The sequence below is a fragment of the Myripristis murdjan genome, chromosome 5 (genome assembly GCF_902150065.1).
Source record: "Myripristis murdjan chromosome 5, fMyrMur1.1, whole genome shotgun sequence".
NCBI classification, from domain to species: domain Eukaryota; kingdom Metazoa; phylum Chordata; class Actinopteri; order Holocentriformes; family Holocentridae; genus Myripristis; species Myripristis murdjan.
The window spans coordinates 16294996-16320792 of record NC_043984.1 but is presented as its reverse complement, the minus strand read 5'-3'; the positions used below and the strand labels follow the sequence as shown (position 1 = coordinate 16320792).

General features: G+C 40.7%; 2 protein-coding genes across 3 annotated transcripts in view; both read right to left on the bottom strand.

Moving 5' to 3' along the window:
- The window catches only part of grm2b (glutamate receptor, metabotropic 2b), a 28195-nt gene extending 23250 nt beyond the window's left edge, over positions 1–4945 (bottom strand). The window contains exon 1 of one of the 2 annotated variants that reach the window (XM_030052133.1): positions 3865–4945. The gene's annotated coding sequence lies outside the window, so the exon portion shown is untranslated. The remainder of the gene's footprint in view (positions 1–3864) is intronic. The other variant, XM_030052134.1, reaches the window with a different exon arrangement.
- A 5692-nt stretch (positions 4946–10637) lies between these two features.
- tex264b (testis expressed 264, ER-phagy receptor b) overlaps positions 10638–25797 on the bottom strand; it is a 37563-nt gene continuing 22403 nt past the window's right edge. The window contains exons 3-4 of the mRNA XM_030050588.1: positions 17731–17896; positions 10638–11823 (exon numbers count right to left, since the gene is read on the bottom strand). Of these exons, the coding sequence (XP_029906448.1) occupies positions 11546–11823; positions 17731–17896 (444 nt within the window). The 3' untranslated portion in view covers positions 10638–11545. The remainder of the gene's footprint in view (positions 11824–17730; positions 17897–25797) is intronic.

Below are 25797 nucleotides of genomic sequence, written 5' to 3'. Positions count from 1 at the left end.
CTTCTATGTCGACTATAAAACTCTTGTTTCTCATTTTGTCATCCAGTATCCTCCAATTGTAATATTACATATTTTTTGCAGACCTGACTGTGCTATCAATACATTTTATTGCTGGTATGTGTCATATCTGTCATCTTTTTCTCTCTGTGTGTGTATCACTGTCTTCTCATAGGCAGGGAAACCCCACTAAGAGGTAGGGCTAGACTGCAAACACTGCCATCACTCTGCGTATGTGTGTGTGCGTCTGTGTGTGTGTCCACATGCATACTTTTGCAGGGTAGACTGAAGAATATTCTGGTAAGTCCCAAGAGAAGACCCAGCGACAAACAACAGAGAAAATGAGGAGGAACAAGTGTAATGATTGCTGAATCTCCCTCAGGTAAATGTCACATCGGGTTGTGGGCGGGAAACCATATGGTGCACTGATGGATCCACTACTCTCGATCCAATGAAGATTTACAGAGGTAAATTAAAGATAGAGAATGAGACACAAATGAATCCCCTGATTGTTGCTTTTCTTTTGAATAAAGTATTCACCAGGGCTCCTTGGATCAGTGTGAAAATCTTTCTTGAATATGTGTCACATCATTTGCCCTGTTATTAGATAAGCCACATCCCCAACCATCCTTCAGGCATAAATACTGTGGCAACAGGGAACCAACTTGCAAGAGTAACTTGAAGAGTTCAACATTAACAATCTAATTGTTCCTCTCTGCTGTCTCTGGGAGCAGATGGGGGCTATCTGGTTGCAAAGACCGGGTCATGGAGTGAAGTAATGGTGCAATAAGGGACAGCCAATTAGGCAGGCCTACTCAAACCAGGCCAAAATAAGGTTGAAGGTCCAGAACAGCCTCTAGAAACTCTGAAAACTAATGCAGCACACTTCCAAATGGATATCAAATAAAACTGGCAAAATAAGGACCGTATTTCCTACCAATTCTTTAAAACAATAGTTAAAGTATCATGAGTTTGCATGAGCACTGTGATGACATTCATCATCTAAAGTAGCCTCAATAAAGCTTCGATCGCGTCGTTAAACCTATCTCCTGGTAGAAACGGCTGTCACACTCACACTCAGCAGCGAACAGTCACTCGCTCCCCAGCTGCCTCTGTGCAATATTCCCTCTGAAAAGCAAGTTCAAAAAGAGAAGGCAGTATGCTTTACTCAGCTTTGAACTATCAGCTATTGCACTGCTGCTTACAACCCAGTATAGAGAGAATTCCTCCACCATTACCAACATAAAGATGCTTTAAAAAAACACCATTCCTTATTGTCTTATCCAAGTCTGGCTAACGTGTAAATGTATGAGTCACCGCAGGTTGCTTTCAGCAGTGATGATAATTGGCAAAGGGAAATCCAAGTGAGAAACACAGTGCTATTCAAGTCTAAAAAATTAGCTGACGAGATGGTTCGGTGTTCAGCGTGTCAACATCTTGCAGACCACCTAGTGATGACACTGTCCACAATGATCAGGCAGCATGCATATTCAGCCCGACACAACATGGATAATGTTGAACAAAACAATCCCTGGAATGAATCTATTTCATGTGTCATTTAATATAATGCTGTGTTTTTGAAGAACCATTGCTGAAATTTGCACCCGTTTCAACTGTGTTACTATTTCCAGTAACAACATTAGCCCACACATAAAAACTGTACTATCCGTTCTTGGCACTATAGTTGGATGTGATCATAGTCTTCATGCATCACAAGAATTTCACTGTTTGTTCAATGCATTAAACATGGATCGTGGTAATTACATCCTCAGCACAACAATGCTGCCCAATATTTCCTTAATTAGAACATTGCTTTCAAATATTTATATGACTAACACTTCGTTTGGGAGGACAAATGATAGCAGAAGACTTTGTTTTCATTGTTATGATGAAATCTGCAGGATCAAACTTACATTTTAGACTTAGGTGCTGCAAATTCTATGCCTTATTATTTCCTGGTGACACCCGTGTCTGAACTTTTTATGCAATATGACACTACAGAACAACAAACTTTGTCATTATACTGGGAAGTCTGACTTATTTTTTGAAAGCACACAACTCTAAAAACTATTTGTCTGTGGCAAGCATTCATTACAAAACATTTCTAGATGATCCTATGATCACTAAAATCCTACTCATTCTGCCAGGCAACACCATGTTAGGTTACAGCAAATGAAATACAAAACAAAGCAAGAACTATAGTACTATGCATATTATTTCCCTCATATTATCTACAGTGGGGACTCAGTAAATCCCCCATCTGGACTTGTCAGCTGAAGGAATTAAGACTGCTCTGTAGTGGCCAGCAGCCAGCTGATGGTGAATTTGATTGAAAATATAGCACAAGATGGTGAATTTGAACACATCCAAAACTGCAGTGTGCATCAAACACACCGTTAAATTGGCGGGAAGACTGAGTATTGGCCGTTTAATGTCTCAAAACTGTTTTCTGATCATTTTTGTGTTCTAGTATCCCAGCAGATTTTACTCACATGAGCAAGAATAATTTGCCTAAATCACATAATTATGCATTTAACTTTGAGGTGCAAAGTGCAGCAATGAGCACGCTTGGTCTTTGTCAGATATGTCTCATAGCATGCAACAAGAAATGGTGAGTTCATCAACACTAACAAACCCAGCCATTATCATTCCCTTTATATCTCCTGTTTACATCTGGAAATTGCAGTCACACATATAGTCTGGTTAGCTGTCAAAGAGATGATCAAAATGGTCTAAATTCAAACCATTGACAAAATTATAAAATGTTGTTTGGAAAAAAAAAAAAAAACATGAAATGATGAGTATCTGAACAACATGCAATTACAGCTTGGAATTTTAGTGTTTTTTATTACTATTATTTCAATTTTATTTTGCATGAAGGGTTCTGGGTAGAGTGACGTTCACATGATGTCTTATCAAAGGTATTTCACATTAAAAATTCTATACTGCACACATTAGGAAGAACCCATGAATTCACTTTTTTTTTTTTGTTCAGAGTTAAGATGGTGTGACAGCTGAGATCCACTGTAGTGTGATGATGCTTGAGTGCTGCTCTCCGACAAGGTGCTGTGTATCAGTTTTTAGAACAGGAAATAGCTACACTGGATCTGTCATCAGATCTAATTAAACATAACACAGGTTGGATATTGTTTCCACATGTCCAAGTCTCAATTGCACACCTTATAACATATAAGGATTATATCACTCGGATGACCAAACACTTTTCAGCTTCAGGTGATAAATCCAATGGCTTTCAATCCTGAATTCATCATAATAACAAGAAGCATTCAAAGCTGGAGCTGACAGCGCATGCAGGTTACCCTTTTACGCACGGATGATGGTCATATCCAATTCCAAATCAGTTTCAGTGCCAGGCAAACAATCTCATGACCCTTGCCTGAAACAAACCCATGTAGTTTCACAATGTTATTTTGTCTACAGGACACAATCTGGAAACAAAAAGCGCTTATGCAATTTTTAGAGGAGACAGTTTTGATTAGGATTTTTGATTAGGATTAAATATTATCTCCGTCAAATAATCGAATGACAAACGATCTGATCATAAGGTGAACCAGGTGCATCAAGTTGAACTGTTCTAATTTAGGTTTCTTGCGCAGTCGTGAGTTGTTGAGTTGTCTGCTGTGATTTGAGCAGAATAAAGTGATATGTTTGGGACAGGGTGAGTCCAGAGCGCCTTTAATCTGTCATACGATCGTAAAGGGCGATTTGAAGAAAGCGTGCATCTGCTGAAGGCTTGTTATATCTGCCTGAGTGCAGGTACGCTGTGTGATTTCCATGATAGTGTCCAGCAGGCTATGCTTATCAAAATGTGGCATGTGCAGCATAAAAGGGGTTTTCATGTCTTACCTGATGGTATCTGTGCAAACGTGTCTTGCTTGATGCATGTGCAGGACTCCGCGTAACAATGCTCTTCTTCACACGATTCGCGCAAACATGCGTGTACAAACAATTAGAGGATGTGGTTTAGGTAGTGTAGGAATAGAGCCTCATGTGATGAGCTGAGTCCAGATGAGGTTAACTTTGAACATGTTTGCCACGCAGAGGTGGGGATCTGTCCTTGGTTCTGAAGTGTTGCTCACATTGGCAAGTCGGACAAACTCCTCTTTCTCAGTGTTTTCCAAGATAACAGCTATGCCTGGCAGCTACATTGTCCAAGGGCTCACTAAGCGAAGCGATGTAAAGCCCGAGCGCTCAAACATCCATTTGAATGGACATTACTGGTGCTCGAAAAACGCCTATATCAATGCCAGATGAACTGCAAGACAGGTGAATTCGGACTAAACTGCAATTATAAATTTCTCGCAGCACATCTCCTATTTGGCACGCGTCTCTCTGCAAAGTTCATCAAAGCAACTTCAAAACGAGAGCTCTTGAGAAATCCTACTGTCAGGGCAGAAACACGCAGCCACTCTCTCCAGCACCACTATTTGTGCAATGAGTCGAGGCTGTGATCTCGTGTTGCAGGACCCTGACTGCGCTTCACATTACTTCGCCTTGCATGGCAACGCGGTGGATTACAGTACTGAGATAAGAGTAACTCAAAAATAATAAAACTCAACTTTCAAGAAATCAAAACAGAAAACACTGCAGGCTATGTGCTGGCATATCACGTCTACGGCGGTGACGCGCCCTGAAGGTGGGTGCGTTAATCAAAATCCCAAATCCCTTTGTTTCTCAGCCACTCACAGGTCTTTTCAGGAGCTGGTTCATGCAGCCCGCAGCATTGCATTCCCCTGGTGACCTGGACCGGCTCTAACCTCTGTTGCTCTCTGAACACACTGTAAGCTTAAAAACAAATTTGAAATAGCTTTCCAACTGTATGTAGCGCTCTGTCACTCCCTGGCTAAATTTAGAAAGATTCTATAATAAGGAGCATCATCAACTTTCTGCTTCCCACTCTGATACGTCAAAACAGCTCCCAGGCGGCATCATACCGTACCCAGTGGCACAAGATGTGTGAAGCTTCCTTCCTCATTAAAACTGAATCACACTTGTTTTGGGGTGACGTGTCTTCACAAACTCAATTGGCAGCATGCAATAGTTTGTTTTTCACTTTACAGGGGATTGAGGCAACCAAATTCTTAAACCAAGCTCCCTGAACCTGCAATTCAAGATTGAATAAAATGGAAATAAAAAGGTAATCAGTTGTGGCATTCTCTTGCCAAAATGAGTAATTGTGTTGATTGTGTAGTCTGGGTGTAAACATTCAAAGTCATATCTCAGATGTAGTTATGCTGAAACCCTATAGCACCCCATGCCTTTCCCAGGTGATGTATCTCAGATATAGATACCACTTTTTGGTATACACACTTGGACTTTTGCCCCCCCACCAAATGATTTACACTCTAAATAACTCCAGAAAACAGTATTACATCAGCAACATTCCTGTTGCATAATTAATCAGGAGGGGTGTGTGTGCAGAAATGGTCCGTTCTACCCCTCTGCTGCATTTGTTTTGTGTTTCCAACCCAGTACTCTGCAAAAAACCAATTAAGATTAAATCTGGAAACAAGGACAGGAAGCAACATGTGAAATAAAGATTGTATCTGAATTAAACTTCATTGCTCACCCATCTCTGTCACATCCAGAGTCTTACAAGCACCCCCACCTTTCTCTCAACCACACAAAGTCACACATACACACATACACATACACACAGACACATTTTTTTTCTCTCACTATTTTTCAGTGTTTCATTTCCGGACTAACAATAGCTAGTTTGCAGTTAGGGGGAGGAGAGTGGAGAACTTTCCCTGCGTACAGTGGCAATTAAAATGACGAGCGGGTCCTGCTTGTTGCATAATTCCCTCAGCTAACACAAAGGGACCAATTTTCTCCTGAAATAGAATTGTAGTTTACATTACAATAGTAGGGGGCATGTGGGTGGAATACAGAGTTTAGATTGGAACATGTCAATTAATGTCTGCTAAAATTACAGAGCACAGACGCAAAGTGTTTCTAGCCAGTGGTCAATGTCTATCAGACTGACTGCCTGTCTCACCAAATCTTTCTGATGATCCCGGATTAATGACAAATGACAAAACAATGATTCAGACATCAAAACAGAAATGCCACAGACTTAATCGTTGACTTTTCTCTGTTGTGTTTCTCTTATATTAATACATTTAGACAATGTGGTGCAGCTAAACAAAAAAAAAAAAAATCTGCTCACCCATTCATTCATCAGACAATAGTGGTCAATTTCTTGTTAATTCGTTGTCTGCTATCAGCACCCGCCTATGTCAGTACCTAACTTCAGCCACAGAGAGGTGCTGCACAAGCCTCCTCTTCTGATCAGGGAGTGTCCACTCACCTTATCTCACCTCAGTTTAGTCGCCTCTTTCAGGAAACCACAACTCCATCTTTTTGTGTCCTCCTCAGATCTATATCAGCAGGCAAAGTACTTCACTTCCAGCCTGATGAACTGTTACTGCAGCAGGATGACTCAACGGTGAGAGACCATACTGTAACTGGAACATTCCAGGTTCAACCTCGTACAATACCAAGAATTCGCCCTTGCTTAAGTGTCACTGATAAAGACACCGAATCCCTACCTTGTGGCTGGTATAGTGTCCAAATAATGCACACCCATATAAAAGGAATCTTCTATCTTCTCAAGCCCTCTTACAACAAGTGTGTGTGTGTACGAAAGAGTGTGACAGCTGATATATCCAGTGGTGGAAAGAGCACTATAAATTGCTACTCAAGTGGAAGTACTGTCACTTTGTTGATAGTTAAGTACACATAGAAGTACTGCTGTAAAAATCTACTGCAGTAAATTAAAAAGCAGCTCATTTAAAATGAATTCAGAGAAACTTATAAAAGGATGAGAGTACAAACTAGATTCTTTTAAAGGTGCATCACGCAAAATTGCCAAGTGTTCATTGAGGTGAGGACCGTATTGACTCAACTGACAAATGCAGAAAATGTACATAATGATTGAATGATAATTGGGTCTACATGGCTCTCATCATCAGGCCAACTTAAGTGATATCGTTTCCTTTTTTTTTCCTTTTTTTTTTTTTCCACACTGTGTTTATGCCTGTTGAGTCTAAATGGTCCTCCCTTCCATCAGCTCTGCACTTTTTTCATCATGCGGCTTTTCTTGGAAATTTGGAAATGACAAAAAGTAGAACCAACAAAGTAGAACCAGGTTCCCCTTCTCATGTTTGCGGACTGAGCTTTTATTGTGAAAGGTTCCACAATCTGCCATCAATCATTTGTTCTCTGTGATGGATGTACTTTTAAATGTAGTGAAGTACAACACTCAAGCCAAAATCTACTGAAGTAAAAGTGAAATTACGGAGTGAAAAATACTGAAAAAACTACATGTGCAAAAAAAAAAGCTACTCAGTTATAGTAAAATGAGGAAATCTAATTAGTCGCCTCCACGTCTGAATAAATCATTAACGGGATCAGCATAAATTTGGCAACTTACTACATCAGGGGCGAATGCAAGAAACGGGGGAGAATACACAGGAGTACATGATGAGCAGGCTGCTTCCCACCGGCCCCACAGTGGTGTAATTATACACAGAGGCAGTATCTCAGGCTTTTGTTGCGCTCTTAATGCTCATTTGTCTCATTTACCTCTATCCTCTTGGGCATCACCGTCTTGACAGTAATTATTAGCATTTAGATTAAAAATGTAAACACATGCTATAGATCATCTTATTTGTAGGATGTCTGTTGGATTACAGCTCAGCATTTTGCTACTTGTAGGTCTTTAAGGTAATCTGAATTAATGGATGTGTGATGCCACAAGACAGACAAGCTTTCTTTGTCTCATTGATCAAACACAAGTCCTTTTCCTTCTTATACCCATGGCACCAAGGACAACAACACACTGTAGAGTACTTACAGGAGAGAAATTTATTTTAAACCCGTGAATTATCAACTTTATCTAAATGTCTGCATGATCAAGCTTCACAAGCCCTGAAGGGCATGGTGAAACCTCCTCAGGCTTTTGATGCTAGGGGTGCTGCGGTAAGGTCCCCTGCTGCAAAACATAATTTGGTTTAATAGTCTTTTCAGTGCAAGGTGTTACGGTATGGAACTAAAAGCAAAGAAATAAAAGCAAATCATTTCAAACACAAGTTAAAAATGTCCTTGAAGGGTGGCCAGTCTAGAAGCGATGGGTAAAAATGTGTTTGTCGGATTAGAGTACTATTTCTTGTTTTCTTCACATTAATATATTTAGAATAGCTGTCCTCATCTTTTAGCCTCCTCACTGATGTAAGTATCGGTTTTATCAAAGATCCATCTTGGGACAAACATTGTTAATTTTAGCTCTGTTTTAAATATTATGACATGTGCTATCAGACATGTGGTATTAGTTTTGTAAAAAAAAAAATCTTCTATATAAATATGTATATCTGCTATCAAATAAGCATTAATTTAAAAAACAAGTGGTCAGCCCAATCACTGCAGTGGACATTGAACACCGTCAGTGCTACTGCAGAATATAGCATTATTATTGTTCGCAGGGACCACACTGGCAAATAATGTCAGACAGTCACAAACACTAACTGCAGCATATAGATTTTAACAACATACTGTAGATTCTGCTTGTTTTGATGAGCATGGCAGAGCTTCAATCAGAGCGTAGATGCACTGTAAAGCCGACCAACACACCTACACGCATGCTTTGATTTCTTCAGTGTGCAGAAACTCTTGTTCATTCTAGTACACAAGTAGTGGGTAAAATAATGGCGTAAACGGTGAGATTTGTTATCGATAATTGTCGATAACAATAATGCAGGGGAGGTGTTCATGCATTTCAGTCTCTCCCTCAACGAATGGGAAAAAAAAAACAAAATAGTTCACCCATGGATATGTCTTCAGTCTTCTGATGTGCTTGTAATGCTTTGAGTTGTCAAAAGTCATCTTAAGAGCAAGGCAGAGAAGACATCATGTTGCTGCTATGATGCTTGAGGTAATCAACTCAAAGACATACAATGAAATAACAATTTGTTAGTATTGCAAGGCCAGGATTGGGTGTGGCATTGATTGGTCTGGCAGTGTAATGAATTTTATTTAAAGCAACTACAAGGAACTTATATTTTGTGTTGATTTTGGCGGCACCTGTGGACAAAAGTGGTACTGCATCCCAGAATGACGACTGCATTTCTCATGAGTGCCACTGTCTCGTGTCGTAAAGATCTTGATCTGTCCTTGTTGTAAAAGGGAGTGAAAGAAAGACATCAACATGGCCTGTGAGAAGAGATATAGACCGCAGCAAACACGCGAAAGTTTGGGTTTGGGTTGAGGAATGCCTACCTCTGATGCTAGTGTAGCGTTAGCCAACCAGTGGGGTGACAGCTTGGTCCAGATGGCGGGCAGAGGGGCCAATCATATGCCACAGGAAGCAACAGCAAAGGTGAGGAGAACAAGACATGGAGCCAGAGGCAGACTGAAGGTAAATAGAGTGGAGCCTAGACTGCGAACCGGGATCTGACAGTTAACACGGTCTGCCAGTGTGCGTGCCGAAAATCATTTTATCTGATTCCGCAAGGACACCAACAATGTAATAGGCATTTAGAAGAACTATATAGGAATCGCCAGTTTTCTCTCTGATGGTTTTGTTTGCTCATGTTGGTCGTATAGAGGCATCAGTATTAAATTAACTGTTTCATAAACAGTTAAAAACACTTTGTAGCTGCTTTAAGCATCCAGCTGAAGTGGCTCCTCAGGAGTCATATCAAACATGCACGGACCGCGCTGTGTTTTAATTTTCAATAAGGGTGATCCTGAAAGTTATAATTATACATGCATAAGTGCATATTCTAAGTATACTTAAGTGAAGCATACATATTCATACTTCACTTAAGTATACTTAGAATATTCAAAGGCTATTTGCATGAAACTTGCATATACGATGTGGTCTGGCTCTCAATTAGACGTGTGCAGCCCTTTGTGATGGCTGTGCCCTCCAAGTGAATGTGCTTGCTGAGAGCAGCTTGGTGTACTCCACTGTTTGTTGGAAGATAAAGGATATGGATTTAAGTGGACATACATTACAAGGTGTGGGTCACCAGGTGGTCTTTCAAGCTGCAGCTGCCATATTTATTGCAAAGAGAGTGAGAGAGGCGAGTGAGAACAAGAGAACAGAGAAGAAAAGGAAGAGAAGGTGAGAGAGAAATTAGCCTGTGTAAAGAGAAGGCAGATGGGAGAAAGGTTGGGGAAAGTAGAATAACTGATGGCTAAACAGAAAAAGAAGTGGGAGGCGAAAATGAATGTCTGAGGTAAATTGGAGAAATGCGGAGTGCAGCTATAGCTAGAGATTGTGGAAACAAGGTAGTCGTGGAGCTTTAGTGAAATGAATATTAATGGAGAGCCCACCTGTCTTGTCATCTTGCTCCCTGACTGGTCATGGCAGCAGGCAGCACACGCACGCGCGCGCGCACACACACACACACACACACACACACACACACACACACCATAATCATCTTCTCAGTCTCAGAGCTGGTCAGGAAGACTACCAGGCAAATGAAGGATTCTGCATTTATTCAGACAACCACAACATTGCTCATCCCCATTATGTTATCAAAAACTAAGGAGAACAGTTTTGCTATGGTAAGGAGCACAAAAAAACAGGTCCAGGCACAAATGTGGGTTATAAGATTAAAACCTTTATTTAGAAGACAGAGAGAACATTAAAAATCACCAATAGGTTTGTTTGAGCCTTCCTCATACATTATGTTATCATTTATACTGTAACACTGAAACACTGAAACACATGAAATGTGAAAAATAATTCCGATAACTGTGTGATGCCTGTGCCCAATGTAAATTTTCGATTTACTGAATCAAAAGGTGCACTGTGGTGCAATCGTGGGTTGATTGATGAGAATGATGTTTGTTTTTTTCTCTTTCCTTTGGTCAGCTAAGTCTTACAGGTCCTCACCCTCAGGTTCAATGATGAGAGTCATGGAGACTTAACCATCAGATTTCATTCTTATTGCATGTTTCATGTCAGTTGAGTCTAAATGGTCCTCACTTTGATGCAATTGTGCACCTTCAAGGCCCCTTGTAAACTATTGATCAAGTATCACTGAAACTAACACCCGTAATTCCTTGTGTGTCCGTGCAATAATCCTTTGACAGGACATGAATACAGCAAAACAACTCTCGTTCTCAAGCAACTTGACCATTCTTAGACAACTTTAACCTCACCATTTTAACCAGAGTAATTAAATATTATCAGTGAACAAAAGTCAGTCAAAAATCTTCTGAGAAAAACAAATACTCAACTACCATTTTCACAGTAGCATAACATATGCAAAAACATTTCAAGGAATTCAGGATACCATAGGTATTTCAAGTGGACTATTTTCTGACAGCGTAACCCCAGCCGTCTCTGACACTGTCCCTGTAAAACTGTGTGATGGAGAGATTAACATTTCCCCTAAGATAGGAACAGATATTGAGATACTTTCTTTTCATTTGCACCTCTCAACCCTTAGAGCTGCGATTCATTATTTTTTCATCTTCAGCTGTGCTTCGCTTTCCTGTCTGCAGTAGTTCACTCCTCCCCTTCGGCTACAACCCCCCACTCTTGACCTGTGACATCCAGCCTCTTACGGCTCGAGGCTCCATGTTGCGGCTCGTCTCCTCTTGCACGCTGTCCACCGTTGAGCTCCCAGTCCACCTCCTGCAGTGAAGACGCTCTGCTTCTCTCACCATAATCTCTTCCCCCTTGATCATGGAAGATTGCAGAGTGGATGGAGGAGGGGGCCCGGGACGTCTCTCTGCTGTCTGACAGCAGAATCCCACTCCCTAAGGAGTATTCGCTGTCTGCACCTGGAGCAGCGACAAAGCCAGGCAGGAGATACAGAGAGAGATGGTGAGAGTTCTCATTAGAAAGGCCCTGCTGTCCTAAAACACCAGGGTGGGCTTCAATGGAAACTCACGTTGTTGCATTTCAACAACACTGAAAAAAAGCATTTCCTGATTGACAGTTATTACACTACATTCACATGGGTCCTCTGTGAATCATACACACAGGGAGGGAAAGAAATGATTCTTCATGACAACTCAGCCTGAAACAAAGATCAAGTTAAAATTTTATCTATATTGCACATTTTACACAAGAGTGCAACCCAAAGTGCTTTACAGACACAATTAAAAAGAGCAAAGCTATGAAAAATACAGTCAATACCTACAGCAAGTAAACCAACGTCATAAAGGGATACAAGAACCGGAGCAGTAGGCTAATATTTAAAGGGTGTAAAAAGTCTAAAATATTTTCACTGATCTCTTAAAGCAACTCTATGTATTTAACTGGCAGGAAAGGCTGGATGTCGTTATTCATGCACAGACAGAAGCACCTCGATAGTCCAAAGCCCTACAGGCTTGAAGTCTTTCTAACCCCAGAAATGGTGAAAGGATGATAAGACACTGGAATACTGGGACAATTTATGTTCAAAATATGAAACGTTTATTCAAAATCGAGCAGCCCGAGTTAAAGCTAACCTGTACTGAACCGTCTCCAAAAATATAACTGTCCAATTAGTTTTGATAACAACCAGCCCTTCATTCTAAAACCCTGTAAAAAGACTTTCCACCGACTCATTTCATTATTTCCCTGCTCCGCAATTCTTGTTTCTTTAAAAAAGTTAACTCGGCTGGATTTGTCATGGTGAATCAAACCCAAGAACGGCCAAACTGGAGCACAAGACAGAAAGTACAATGCAGATCATGTAAGCTACCGTTTCTGCTGGTGACAGTCTCATGATCCGCTAGCATCTAATTAATTTTTTTTCACAACAGATCTTTTTTTTTTTATTTTAATCCTGTCTCGTCTTGCCCTTTCTTATTCACACAATACATTTCTTCTAATGCGGTAATTAATTATTTATTTATTTCTATGTAATTACAGCAATCTGAATTGATAAAGTGTTCTCTTCTCATGATTTGAAGATTAATTTAAATTCTTAGGAATGAAAAGGGGCAAAAAAAAAAAAAAAAAATCGACAAAAGAGCCTCAGCTTAGACAGCATGGAAGCAGTACATGAATCATCTTCTAAACTTTGAAATTAAAATTTAACCACATAATATATTAATATACAGTATATTAATATTTGTTGCTTTGTTAAACTTGTTTTCCTTGTAAGTCCTGGTCTCTAATGATGAATTATGGGGCACCAATAGTGATACCTTGTCCTGTCACTCAGGACAAAAACAAGCAGTGAAATGCTGTGGATTAGACATTCCCGTAGGCTCAAGGGCTCCTGCCCTTTAACTGGGTGGGTTCATTAACAGTCGACAATTTTTTTAGTTTGTTGTGTGCAGGCTAATTGGTTCAATTTCATACCTGCGTGCACGCCTGTTTTTGTCTTCAGCCTTTGTGTGAGATCGTTTCTGTGTAACTGCAATGAAAAGTCACTCTCAAGTCAAAACCTACTAACAGCTAAACCAGCTTGCCATTAACATCAGACCAGATGATGATGTACAGGTCTATAACTGCATTTTAATGTGAAAAACTGGACTGTAGCCAGTAGGTGGCTAATCATCATATTACTGGTGATGAATGTGGCAGGAGTAAAGCCTCAAAGGCAGCAGAGATTAGCACATGTTAACAGAATGACAAGTTGACAAACCCTATACTCATTGCAGCGCATATAGATTAAAAAATGTGGGAAAAGTATGAGGCCTCATGCAAAGAAAATGTGTCACGAGTGTGTCACGTCATACGTTATTAGTGTTATTACAGTTTTTTTTCCCACCTGACCATAGGGTTTACATTTCAATCCAGCCTCTCTTCAGCTTCTCTTCTGCTGTACACAACACATAAACATATACTGTGCATTTCAGGATGGCGGAGAGAGTCGAAGTTAAAGACTGCAATTATTGCGAGAGCAGCTGCTGCCTTACTTCTGGCTGAGACCCTCTATACATTTAACAGCAAAGGAAAAACAGATTTATCTGGGTGCTTATTAAACATCAATAGTGGAAATTAGAAGTACACCCAGAGACATATTGAATATTGCATTTCTGAGCTCATTTGAATTGACTTTCAGCACCAGCAGCATTACTATTAATCACTGAAACAAGAGGGAATTTAGTGTTAAAGACTAATAGAGATTCTTTATTAACAAACTCTAGAAAGGAGCTTTAATCATGTAGACAACATAAAACAGTAATCACCCTAAAATTTCAACACAGTATTTAACAATAAAGACCTCCAGGTGCAACCTCAAACATAAGGAAATTATGTTTGTGCAAGCCTGTTGTGATTTTTACAAAATGCATCAGTGTTGGTTGGTCACAGGCCCTGCATCTCACTTAGCCACAAGGTCTAGCACTTCTTCTCAATATCAAACTGAGATCAGAATCAAACACCCTTTGAGCATGAGCTGGACCACAGGATTTCACATTAATTACATATAGACGTATATAAAACAGCAGAAAGCAAATTATAGCCTATGTTATGTAGAATAAATTTATATTTATCTTCATGAAAATGTAGTCAAATTAAATTCTTGCCAAGAGTCCTCACTGATTAATTTACACCCAGTTCATTTACATATGATTGACAGAAGCAAGAGAAAACTGAAATAAAACAATAAAAACATATGCGCTCCAAAAGAGCAAGGGGTTTGGTCTCATGGTGGTTTGGCTGACGTTTTTTTCTCGATTGGTTGCCTGAAGCAGCTTTCTAAAAATTTAATCAGTCAATGGGGGAAAAAAATCCCATTTGGTTTGGAAAATCCACATTAGGCATGATATCCTCATTTTTTGGCTGCAAAATTGTCTTCGGATTTGATAGGAGAGGTTTAGTGGTGCCTTCAGGCATCTTTCTCCGCGCCCGTTGAAGCAACAACTGATCCGTTATTGCAGTGAGCCAGGGAAAGACGCTGCAGAATTTCAGCGTGTTTTGATTAAATGTGCTTTCTTCAGCTTACTTGGGATGCATCAGCTGCATAGTCTTCAGCAAATAATGTTGATGGGTCACAGTCACCGTGGAGCAACATACTGTGGTAATCAGCGCAGGCTAATGGTAAACTTGTTTATGTGATACTGAGACAAAAAGCTGTTTAAACACAAGTCCATGAGGCAAAGCCAATTATACAGCACAGTGCACCATGTTAGTGAGTGACAGCGTGACTTAGGGATGGGTGGCTGATGGCATGTGGAAGCATGTGTGTTGAGTTTCAGGGTCGGACCTTGTCAGTGAGACAGCATGGTGTGTGTGTGTGTGTGTGTGTGTGCAACGGTCCGAAGATTCTCCAGTGCGCCACTGACCTGGCTGAGATGACCCCAGTGTGATGGGAGCATGGGTGCCTGTCACATTATCATTCCCAGTCATGGACCTAAATGTCACTTCCACTCTGCACCATGCCTGTGACACTGGCTTCGGAAAAGCACTGAATTTGTCAGTGTCACTCAGTTTCTCTCAGCTTTGTAGCCAAGTGTGGACATCCAGAGGGAACAGAGGGTCTCTGTAGAGATGGGTGATATTCCCCACTGTAATATCAAAGTTTTTGCCTTATGTGACAACTTGTGGGTAGCACCATGGAAGACAGCTGTAGACAGCAGTAGAATTCAGTCTACCTTGATCCCAGTGGTCAGTGGATGATATAAAGACACAGCAACAATAGGTTTGGTTGTTCATATCTTTGGTAAACAAAATACAGACAAAAGCAAGGTCCCAAGTTTCTGGCAGCAGGTATCACATTATCAGGGAGGCAGTCAGGATTTGTGGCAGAGTGAATACAAAATAAAAACACAATCTGTCCTCCTACAGCAGCATGAGTAGAAATAGGTAGGTAGTTTTTTTTTTTCAAAATCACAGTACAGAATGTGTACAGAAATAGATAGATGTGCTCACTCGAACATGCCCCTTGAATAAATCAATCATTATGCTGTGCTTTTGCACAAAAAAAAAAAAAAAACAGATGAGGGCTCACTGGCTCGGAAGAAGTATTTTCCATCAATTTTAATTGTGCACTGACATGAACATCCACCGGATCTAAAATGGACTGTAGAAATCTCAATAACTGTCGCACTAAAATCATTTCATGAAAATAAGTTACAAACTTCTAAGACACATACTCAGTTGAACCATAATCCAGCTGCCAACAAGAAAATGTCTGCTCTTATTGCTTTTGCCGTTAAGAGCACTAGTGACATTCAAATTATTACTGCAGGTGTATTGCTGGGAAACCAGGTGCCAAAGTGAACATGCAAGGTAGCATAGATGATTCTACTTCTGATTAGTGTTATAAGAGGGTACAGGGGGCAGTGCTTGCGACACCAGGACTCTGCAAAATATTAGACCAGATAACAAACGTCCAAGCAGAGGTTATTGTATAGCTGCTGTCTGAAAATAACAAACACGCAAGGGATGGTTAGGGATGAAGCTTGGGGACTTTTTGGCCTGTTGGCTGCTCTATGGTGGGCCAACCAGGTTTATATTCAAAACTCCAGACTCCAGTGTCAAAATCCATGATTGCGGCAAGTTTTGTCCAAAGCACATCAGCAAAGGCGAAGAACTGACGTGAGATGGACAAAGGGACAAATGAAGTTCATAGTGTCCATAGTGTCTTCCCTGATCTGTGATTGTCAGGGACAATTGTGTATGTGCAGCACTAGAAGTTGTGCTGTGTGTATACTGTCTTGTTTTTAAAGATTGTTTGTACCTTTGTGTCCTGTTAATGTCCCTGTGTGGGATGACTAAAGTGGTATCAGATTGAATTTACTTGAACAACATGGCCTCTGCCATAAATTGTGGCAATTAGGTGCTGCACTTCTTCTTACTTTGCCTCTTTGTTTTTTGCAAAATTAGCTTTTTTACTTCCACATTTACTTGCACAAACACTCATTAGGCTGAATCAGAGGCAAGAGTCAAGAGTTGAACTGTAACACTGTGTTAAAATGCTTCAGCATCTTCAGACCTGCAGAATTTGATCCTGCTCGAAATGTAGAAACGGTGAAATGCAGGTCTTTTATCCATATGGTGGCCATAGCTGCAGACAGCCCCCTGGTGAGTGGCAGCACACTCACTCCAGAGGCTTTTGTGTCCGGGCTTTTCATTAACACCTGAGAAGGTGTCAATCACAGCCTGCTTCTGCAGGGGCTGCTCATAAACAAAACAGCAGTGGCAACAAGGTCTAAATCCCATGGGTCCCACCAGATGGATATTCAAAACATTATGTAATGATTCTAAAATCTGACATTAGGTCTGACAGTCTGCGCAAATATATCAAAATTTAATGTAATAAAGAGTGAAAGAGTGAGCAATTTTCTCTAAAATAGAGCTAATTAGCTGGAGAACACAGATTGAGGAATATCTCACAAAATTGGGACAAAATCCATAACCATAAAAGTCAAACTCTGTCACATAAATACTCTTCCCCATAACTTCTTTTTTTAGAGTCAGTCCTTGGCCAGTGAGAAGTTCAACTTTAGTAGCGGATGTAGCAATCTAGAGTGCATGAAGTGAATTTAATAATCATTCAGTTCTAATATTTATTGTTTGGGTCTGAGTTATAACATCAGTAAACCCCTCAACAAGTTTGATTTCAACTAAGTGCATTCATAACCTGCATTATTGCACATGCACGTTTCAACAATGGGTGTCAAACACAGACGGACAGACTCAGCTAGGGATAATCAGTACTTTTGACTGGATCCACTCAGGCGGTCTGGCAAAAATGTATGCACTTCAGAAAAAAAGTTTCAGCAGACAGAACAAGGTATGATTACCTGAGACCTCCGAGTCGCTGTGTGAATCCTCTAATACCGACAGCCTCCTTTCTACCCGGCGGACTTCAGGTACATAAAAATCTCCCTGGCGAGCCAAAGGGGCTATGAACTGGATCTGACCCCCCCTGTAGACCTCTACGAATGGATGTGCACACAGCCTCCTTTCCTGGGAAAGAGAATAAAAACATGAACACGACTTAAATGGTGATTCGAAATGACACGATGAGAAGTCGCTGAGCAACATTTGTGTTTGGTTTAAGGCTAAAGGAGAGTTTATTTTAATGCATTCTCCTGTGAGATTACTGTACATGTGCACAACTAACTAAATTCTACTTAAATGATCTTTAACACATATAGTACTTGTTGTCACATACTGTTAATCAATAATATGCATGTATAGAGTGTGTGTTCGCCCACACAAATGTATTCACATGAACAGGTGAAACACAAGGGCTACAAGGGCAGACACAACAATCTCACTCGCCTGCTTACAGCCTGGCCATGAGAGAGAATTATTTCATTTCAGATATGGTAACCTCTCTTCTCCACTGCTGAACTACAATGAACCCCTTCCTCACACCCCCAGATACAGCAACGCCTTTGATCCCTGCGATCTGTCTTTTATGTATGAGTTACCTCTCTGGTTCTAGCTGGCTGAATTAAAACTGCCTTGTTCTTCCTCTGCAACGCTCCTCATTCCTCCAGAAGAAAGACGAGTCTCCCATGACAGAGGCCGTGCTCATTAACCTTTCATAAACAATGTCTTATTATTCTACTCACACTGGCCAGTGGCTGTCGCTTTAACCCTACTGACATGTGCCTTGTGCCTATGACACCACATACACAGGAGCTACACTGCAGCATCTCAACTTGATCCATTATTTGAAAATAACTTAAATGGTTGCCTAATAAGGACTACAAAAATTTGCTGTAATTCGCTTGAACTTATCTGGCTACCATCCTGTTTTGTCTCAGATTTTTTTCCACTTTGTAGCAGTTGTTATCCATTTTTTGTTGCTGCTCAATGGAGTGGAGCGTTCTCTGTTGGTGGGTGCAAGTAAACTGTGACAAGCACTTTAGACAACAAATGATTTAATTTCTTCACGGTGAACTGGTGGAGACAGTCTAAGGATTTTAGGCTAATTAATGACACACAGAACACCCCATTTGGTCAGGTTTGAGGCAGACTCTAGTCTGACTCCTTGCCAATTAAATGACTGAAATGAACGTCTCTATACACTGTTCACACATACTGCTCACTGCACTCTTTCCCCTTCATCCCACATTGTGCATCAAAGCAAACCTGAACGGTCCTAGCTTGATATCAACTAGAACTGTATTAGCCACAATTAGTCCACAATTTATGTCTAACACTACTGCAATCTCACAAAATCTCTCCAACAGTTCCAATTTTGGGTTAGGAAACTGTGAAAAAAAATACTATTTCTTGACATATCCTGACTGTAGAGAGCACTTGCACCCCTCGCTGACTTGCCAATTACATTCTAAGTCTGTAACAGAGCAAAGTGAAAGTGAAAAGGCAGACAAAGCGAACAAAGTGGAAGTGATGACAGGTAGGTCCACTGTTTAGGAGAACAATAAGACTGCTACAAATACTTTTACCAAAACATCTAATAATGAGACAGACATGGAAACAGCAAAAACACGCATGCGTGTGCGCGCACACACACACACACACACACATATACACAGCAAGGATGAGTTCTTCATAGGAGGCAGCTGACTTCTTTTCAAACTCGATCTTATTATCTCTCCCACCATCTGTCTCTCAACCCAGTTATGACAGGAGCGAGGTTCCTTCAGCGGCTGTCTGTAAGAGCAACATTGTCAGTTTCAGTGATTACTACATCATCAATTATTGATGTGTTTTGCCATCAAAAACATCTGCTTATCCTCACTGGCTGGAGTCAGAAATGGACTTCTGGAATGCATGTAAAACATATTGATGTGGGCATGCATGCAGATGCACATAAGCCACATTTTAATGTTGCTATTCACAGCCAAACAATTAATGTACAAAGTATTCATTTATAAGGCGAATGCCAACTCTCCTCCCTTCCAGCTGTAGCTGTTATTGCATAGTGTGGAAAAGTGCCGGCGTTCACAGGAGCTTTGTTCTCCCTGTCACATCACTCCCTTGTTAAGCACCTCATATATGCATGTCTGTATGTATATATGGTGTGTGAACTATATGTGGGGGATATTGCTCTGCGTATAACACAAACTGCGACAATACATTTCCTCTGAGAAGACAGTAAAAACTATCTATCTAAAAAAGTGGTAACATGTGTGACTGTGTGAAGTGGATTATGGGAGCACTCTTACAGAAGGAAGGCCTCCAGTTCCCTGACGTCTTATGGACATTCATGAAACCACTGATGAATTTGTTTAACAGTGTTTATGGGGGCGTTATCATCTTGGAATATAGGATTTTTGTAAGGGAGCAGTGTCTGCAATAGGTCATTGGGTGCATCTGTTCCTCTAAAATGGCCTCATATGTGATATTACTGAACAATTATCAGTGACTCCTTTGAGACAATGACCTGTACCCTGATCCACCACCATGTTTAACAGTTGGCAGTAAGTGTTTTAGTTTATGTGCAATATCTACCAACATTGATTATGTGAAGCACTTCTACATGTCTGCATACACTTGTTAACATTTTCATTCCTTGTCCAGTTTCTGTTTGAGTTGTGCATTATACTCGGTGCATGCAATATTCCTGTATATCTGGCACAATGCATCTTTGCAGCTGAGGTCTTTTCACCTTTGATAACTGTATATTTTATAGTTTTATATTTCTTTATTTTTGTTTCTTTATTATTTTTATTCTGTAATTATGTGAGAGTTTTTAAAGATTAGTGCAACATTTGACGCTGGCAACTGCAATTTCATTGTGCTGCACAATGACAATAAAGTTCTCAAATTTGTACTTGAACTTTGGGATTACAGTTGGGATTACATTTGGAGAAAGCCAAGTGTAAACCCACCCGGAAGTAGGAAAAAGGGTGAATGAAGTGGGTCAGGGGGGTTCCACACTTTGTACCTCTGTGCAAGAGAAATAATGTGTAAACACTGTTTACACATTATTTAATCAAAAATAATCATATTTTGTGATTATTCTGTACCCATTAATCTGGTTGGTGAACTTCAATATATACAATCTGTGTCCATCTTTGCTAATGCAGGTTGTTCAAGTTTACCATGACTTTCAGACTGCTTCGATTTCCACATAATAATTTTGCTTTTGTGATCGGTGTGTCTATAATTTGGGCACTATCTGGCCTCTGTTAACTGTCTCATGTTGATTTGAAAACATCTAAAAAAGGTCTCTTTGTAAATCTGACAGACTGCAAATTGGCATTCAAATTAAAATGATTTGCCCGTGTTGCTGCCTTTGTAATTCTGATTTAGTTACTTCAAAGTTGAGGACCTTTTCATGTAGTGTTTCCGTTGATTCGTATGCCCCCTGTATCTCCTGGTGAATAATGGTTAAAAGGAACAAATGAAACCCCAGCTCACATAAATAGCATGAGCACATTAAAGTTCCCTCTATCCTTTTCATTAACAGAAAAGCCAAACTGGTCTCCAGCAGGAGGTTAAGGGGGGAGGAGTGGCGACTATTTCAGACCAGCGAGAATGACCAGATAAACGAGTGAAGAAGAAAGCAATGTTAAATGCTAACACTCCCTGAATCAATTAGTATTCAGAGTGGTTCCACTGTCCCTGTAGGTGCTCTCAGTGTAATTGGCTGTTTTGCTGTCTGAGTAGGAAGTTGGGCAGGATGCTAATAGCGAGGGGGCTTATAAAATACATGGCTAAAGGTTTTATAGCAATGCAGGGATGTTGCAATTGGGAGTTCAAATACCAATCAACATTGTGGGGGTCATTTCAAAAACTGAAAATGTTGAATGTTGACAGTGTCATAAGATGGGCCACGGTAAGCAAGATGCAAGGAAGCAGGAAGCAGCAATGGTGAAGACAGAGTAGCAGTGTTGGCTGTGTTGGAGGTATGGTATACTATTTCTTCATATTTCAAGGGTAAATGCATTGAAAAATAAAATATAACTAGACATAACTTTTGGTTTTTGGAGGGGTTTTTTTTCTCTTCTTCTTGTTGGATTCAGTTCAGGGTTGATGTCAGACAGGTCTTGGTGTGGAAGAAATGCCATGGAGGAATAAGCTAATCCTTATTGTTGGGTTGGCCAGGTAGCTTGGAGTTAACAATGACAAGGCCTCCCATTTTGATGTTCTCTCAAGCAGGTACAGGTTGGTACAGACTGGCGAGTGAAACATGTGTGTACTGAGATGCTCATTTGGAATGAAGCTGTGCTTTATGAAAAGCTCTTGTGGACTGTTAAGATGGTCGGCTCGCTGAAGTTGAAGATGCTCATTCAGAAGTCGGGTCTGCTTTATGGAGATGAAAAGGCTCCCATGGAAATAAAAAATGACTGCAGAGGCAGCTCATTCATTTGCAGTTGCATTGTTTAGAGAGTCTTGCGGGACTGTCACATGGACCATCCTGATGGTATATGACTAGCGTATTACTTGAAAAATGACAGAGCCAGTTGGGCACCACACAGGGTAAGTTTTACTATGTAATAACCCCAAAAAAAGTATGACGTAACATGTAAACTAGGTAGTTTGATTCTCATTAGACTTTAAAATATCACAGATACAGATTGGTTGTACTCCATGTAGATATCATTTCATGGCTGAGCATAATTCTGCCTCATTTTAGCACTATAAATTAAAGATCATAGATGAATAGGATCGGTTCTCTGCACTGGCTGCAATGGTAAAAAAAAAAAAAAAAAAAAAAAAACAGTTTTAAGGGTATTTTTCGGTGCTTTTATTGTGAAAGAGTTTTGGGCTTTTATTTTGAAAGGCCGCGGAAGTCCTAGTGTGTGACCGACAGGACTACTGGCAGCTGCTGCATGATCACACCAAAATGCAGGGGCACACACTCACTCACTCACTCACTCACTCACTCACAGAAACACACACACACACACACACACACACACATACGCACACACACACACGTGCACGCACACACACACACACACACACACACACACACACACACACACACACACACACACACACACTCACACACACACACTCACACATGACGCCAACAAAAACCCACTGGTAGTACATTCGCTGCTGGTGCCCCTCTGGCCACTAGCAGCGCCCCTCCAGCAGATGGCGCCCTTAGCATGTCCTAGTGTGTGACTGACTTGAGTACTGGCAGCTGTGGCATGATCACACCAAAATGCAGGCAGACAGAGAAATCCTCATTCAATCCAATGGAGAAATCCATAAAACCCACCCCTGTTTGAGGTGTCACAGCTCGGTCACCGTTTGAGTTACAGACTTGATTCAAAGCTTAAACGAGTCACGAGACTCGGATCTATAAATCTCCCATTTACATGATTTTGCTATCTTTTACTGTTTTTGAGTTATGGCAGTTTTAGTTTGAGAGTGTTTTCTGCTCCCTCTGAGCTCTTACAATGGGTGTGTATTGCGCATTCCTGAGGCAGCTAGAGTGAGTCACATGTCCAGGCAGAGTGCAGAGCAGAGCACACCAGAGTCAAAAATGTTTGAAAACTCTTCACAGCTCCCACAAACTTGGTCCAATCCACATAAAAACTACATATTTTTGTAGGAATTTTTGTCCTCTTTCCATCTGCATAGTTTTCAAAGCCGTCAGACTTTTACTTTAGACTCCAGGGGCCTAATTAGTGCCCAGTGTCAGCCTATTCATACCAAACTCCATGGGAAAAAATGAGGTTTTGGCTCTGGCCACTCTGACTTTGAGGGCTTATAAAATCCAAACTAATCGAGTAATGACGAAATCCTTCAGAACTTTTGTTAAGCACTGTGTCCTCTGTCATCTGTGCAATTTTCAAGCCGCTGACATTTACGCCCTGGTAGGAGATTGATTTTGTTCAAAGGCTGAATTTTGGGCGAGAACGTGACTTTGCAACGCAAATTGCGGACTTCCTGTTGGTTTTAGAGGGGGGGTGTCAGCGCGTGATTTGTAGGGCTTGATGAGACCTACATTTCGGCACTGGTTTGGTGTTTCTATCACATTCCTGTGGGTCGCAGGGGCTGCCTTTGTGTGCCTAGGTGGCGCTACCGAGCCCATTTTTGCACCTTGGGGGTCTGTTTGGCCATTTTATCAAATTTTTCGCCAGACCTGGCCTGCATGCCGAATTTGGTGAGTTTTGGAGCATGTTTAGGGGGTCAAATTAAGGGTTATTTAGACGTAATAAATAGGGCTTCGCGCTGTTTCAGCGCTCGGGCCCTAAAAACAACTGAAAAGTAAAAATCACAAGACTGGAAACAATCAGGCCTGTGATAAGGAGTGCCAAGTGGCCTGGGGCTGCTGTTAGAGAGAACCCAAGCCAGCTGATTGATCTGTCTGTCATTTTCACAATCAAGCCAGACGACTACTGTTTTGTCGCACCGCTAGGTGAGTTTGTTAATTAGAACCGGGCACTGGTGATGTGCAGAGTTATTGGACATGGGCCCCTGCTCCAGTTCAAAGTGAAAAATCTGTTGTGCAACCAGTTGAAATTAACAAACGCATCCATTGGCCCTCCCTATTGGATTCGGAGTGGTGTTATTGAACGCTGCTTTCATGAGCTGAATATGTAGTGTGGGATTTGTGACCATGGCAGCAGCCCTGAACTACAAAGCGAAAAAGAAAAATATTATTGTGGAAGCATCAGTTTCTTTTGTGTGGAACACCAACGGCACCAAGTCAGTCATATTTTGCACTGCATGTCGTCAGTTTAAAACAAAAGCTGATCAAGTGGGTACCTTCAAGAACGAAGAATGAACTTCAACGAAAAGGAAGTTCAAGATAGATAGACAGATAGATTGATAAATAGACACTTTATGCCCTTTGCATACGTCCTCCTGGCTTTTGATACATATATGAAACCACTTTCAATAATCACTCAAAAAATGTGGCTGGGACAAAAAAAACAAAACAAAAAACACTACTAGCAAAATAGCAAAATACTAGCAAAATACTAAAAAAAATCCTTATCTCTACCAGCAGAGATTGATTTCTCTCTATGAAAACAAGCAAACACAAAATTAAGACCTCTCAAACTGGAATTAAGACTTAATGACTGCAGACCCTGATACATGCATGCAGCCACACACACACACACACACACACACACACACACACACACAAACTGTTAAAGATCTCTGTCAGGTAAGTGAAACAAAACCCTAAGCCAATGAGCCTGGCTACACAGCGAGGTTAGTTTCTCTGTGTTTTATAAATACAAGACATGAGACAGAGAGCAGGCAAGTAATTAGACCAGGAGTTGAATCGCTGACACAAACTGTGCACAGTGGGTTTTGTAATTGGGTAGGGGATTGTGGATAGTGTACTTATTGATTTTTGTTTGCCTTTTTTCATAGTCTTCTCTTGCAGTATCACAGTATTAGGGCCCAAGAGAGCCCTTAAAGGCAGTCCAAAGTAATGGGGTCAAAGTTGGGTCATTTCCCCCTTACATCCTTCATGACAGCATAGAAATGGCAATATTTTGGACAGCAGGACATCTCAGTTTTTTTTTTTTTTTTTTTTTTTTTTTTTTTATCTCTGGCATTCAAACATTACCAGGGAACAATGTGTAGCCCCACAAGGATCAGTAGAGCATGACTACATGTTACTGCAATCAAATAATTTCAGAAGTAAAATAAGAGTGTTTAAGCCACAGGCAAAACTGAATATATCAACCTTTGCTTCTTAATGCTGTATCCCTGATTTCTAGTCTTTAGAGACGTCAAACATCACTATGTCCACCTTTGCCAACAATGATGCAGTGTAAATTGTAGGAATGGCTAATTAGGATAACATTGACTATAACAATCAATACTTCTCTAAAACAGAACTGAATATGTCAGAGAACTGCAGTGACCCATCTCTTGGTTTTCTTACTGAGGGATGTCTATGAGTAGATGTTTACATTTACAAGAGTCACATGTCCACATCAGTCCATGTTAAAGCTGTTTCA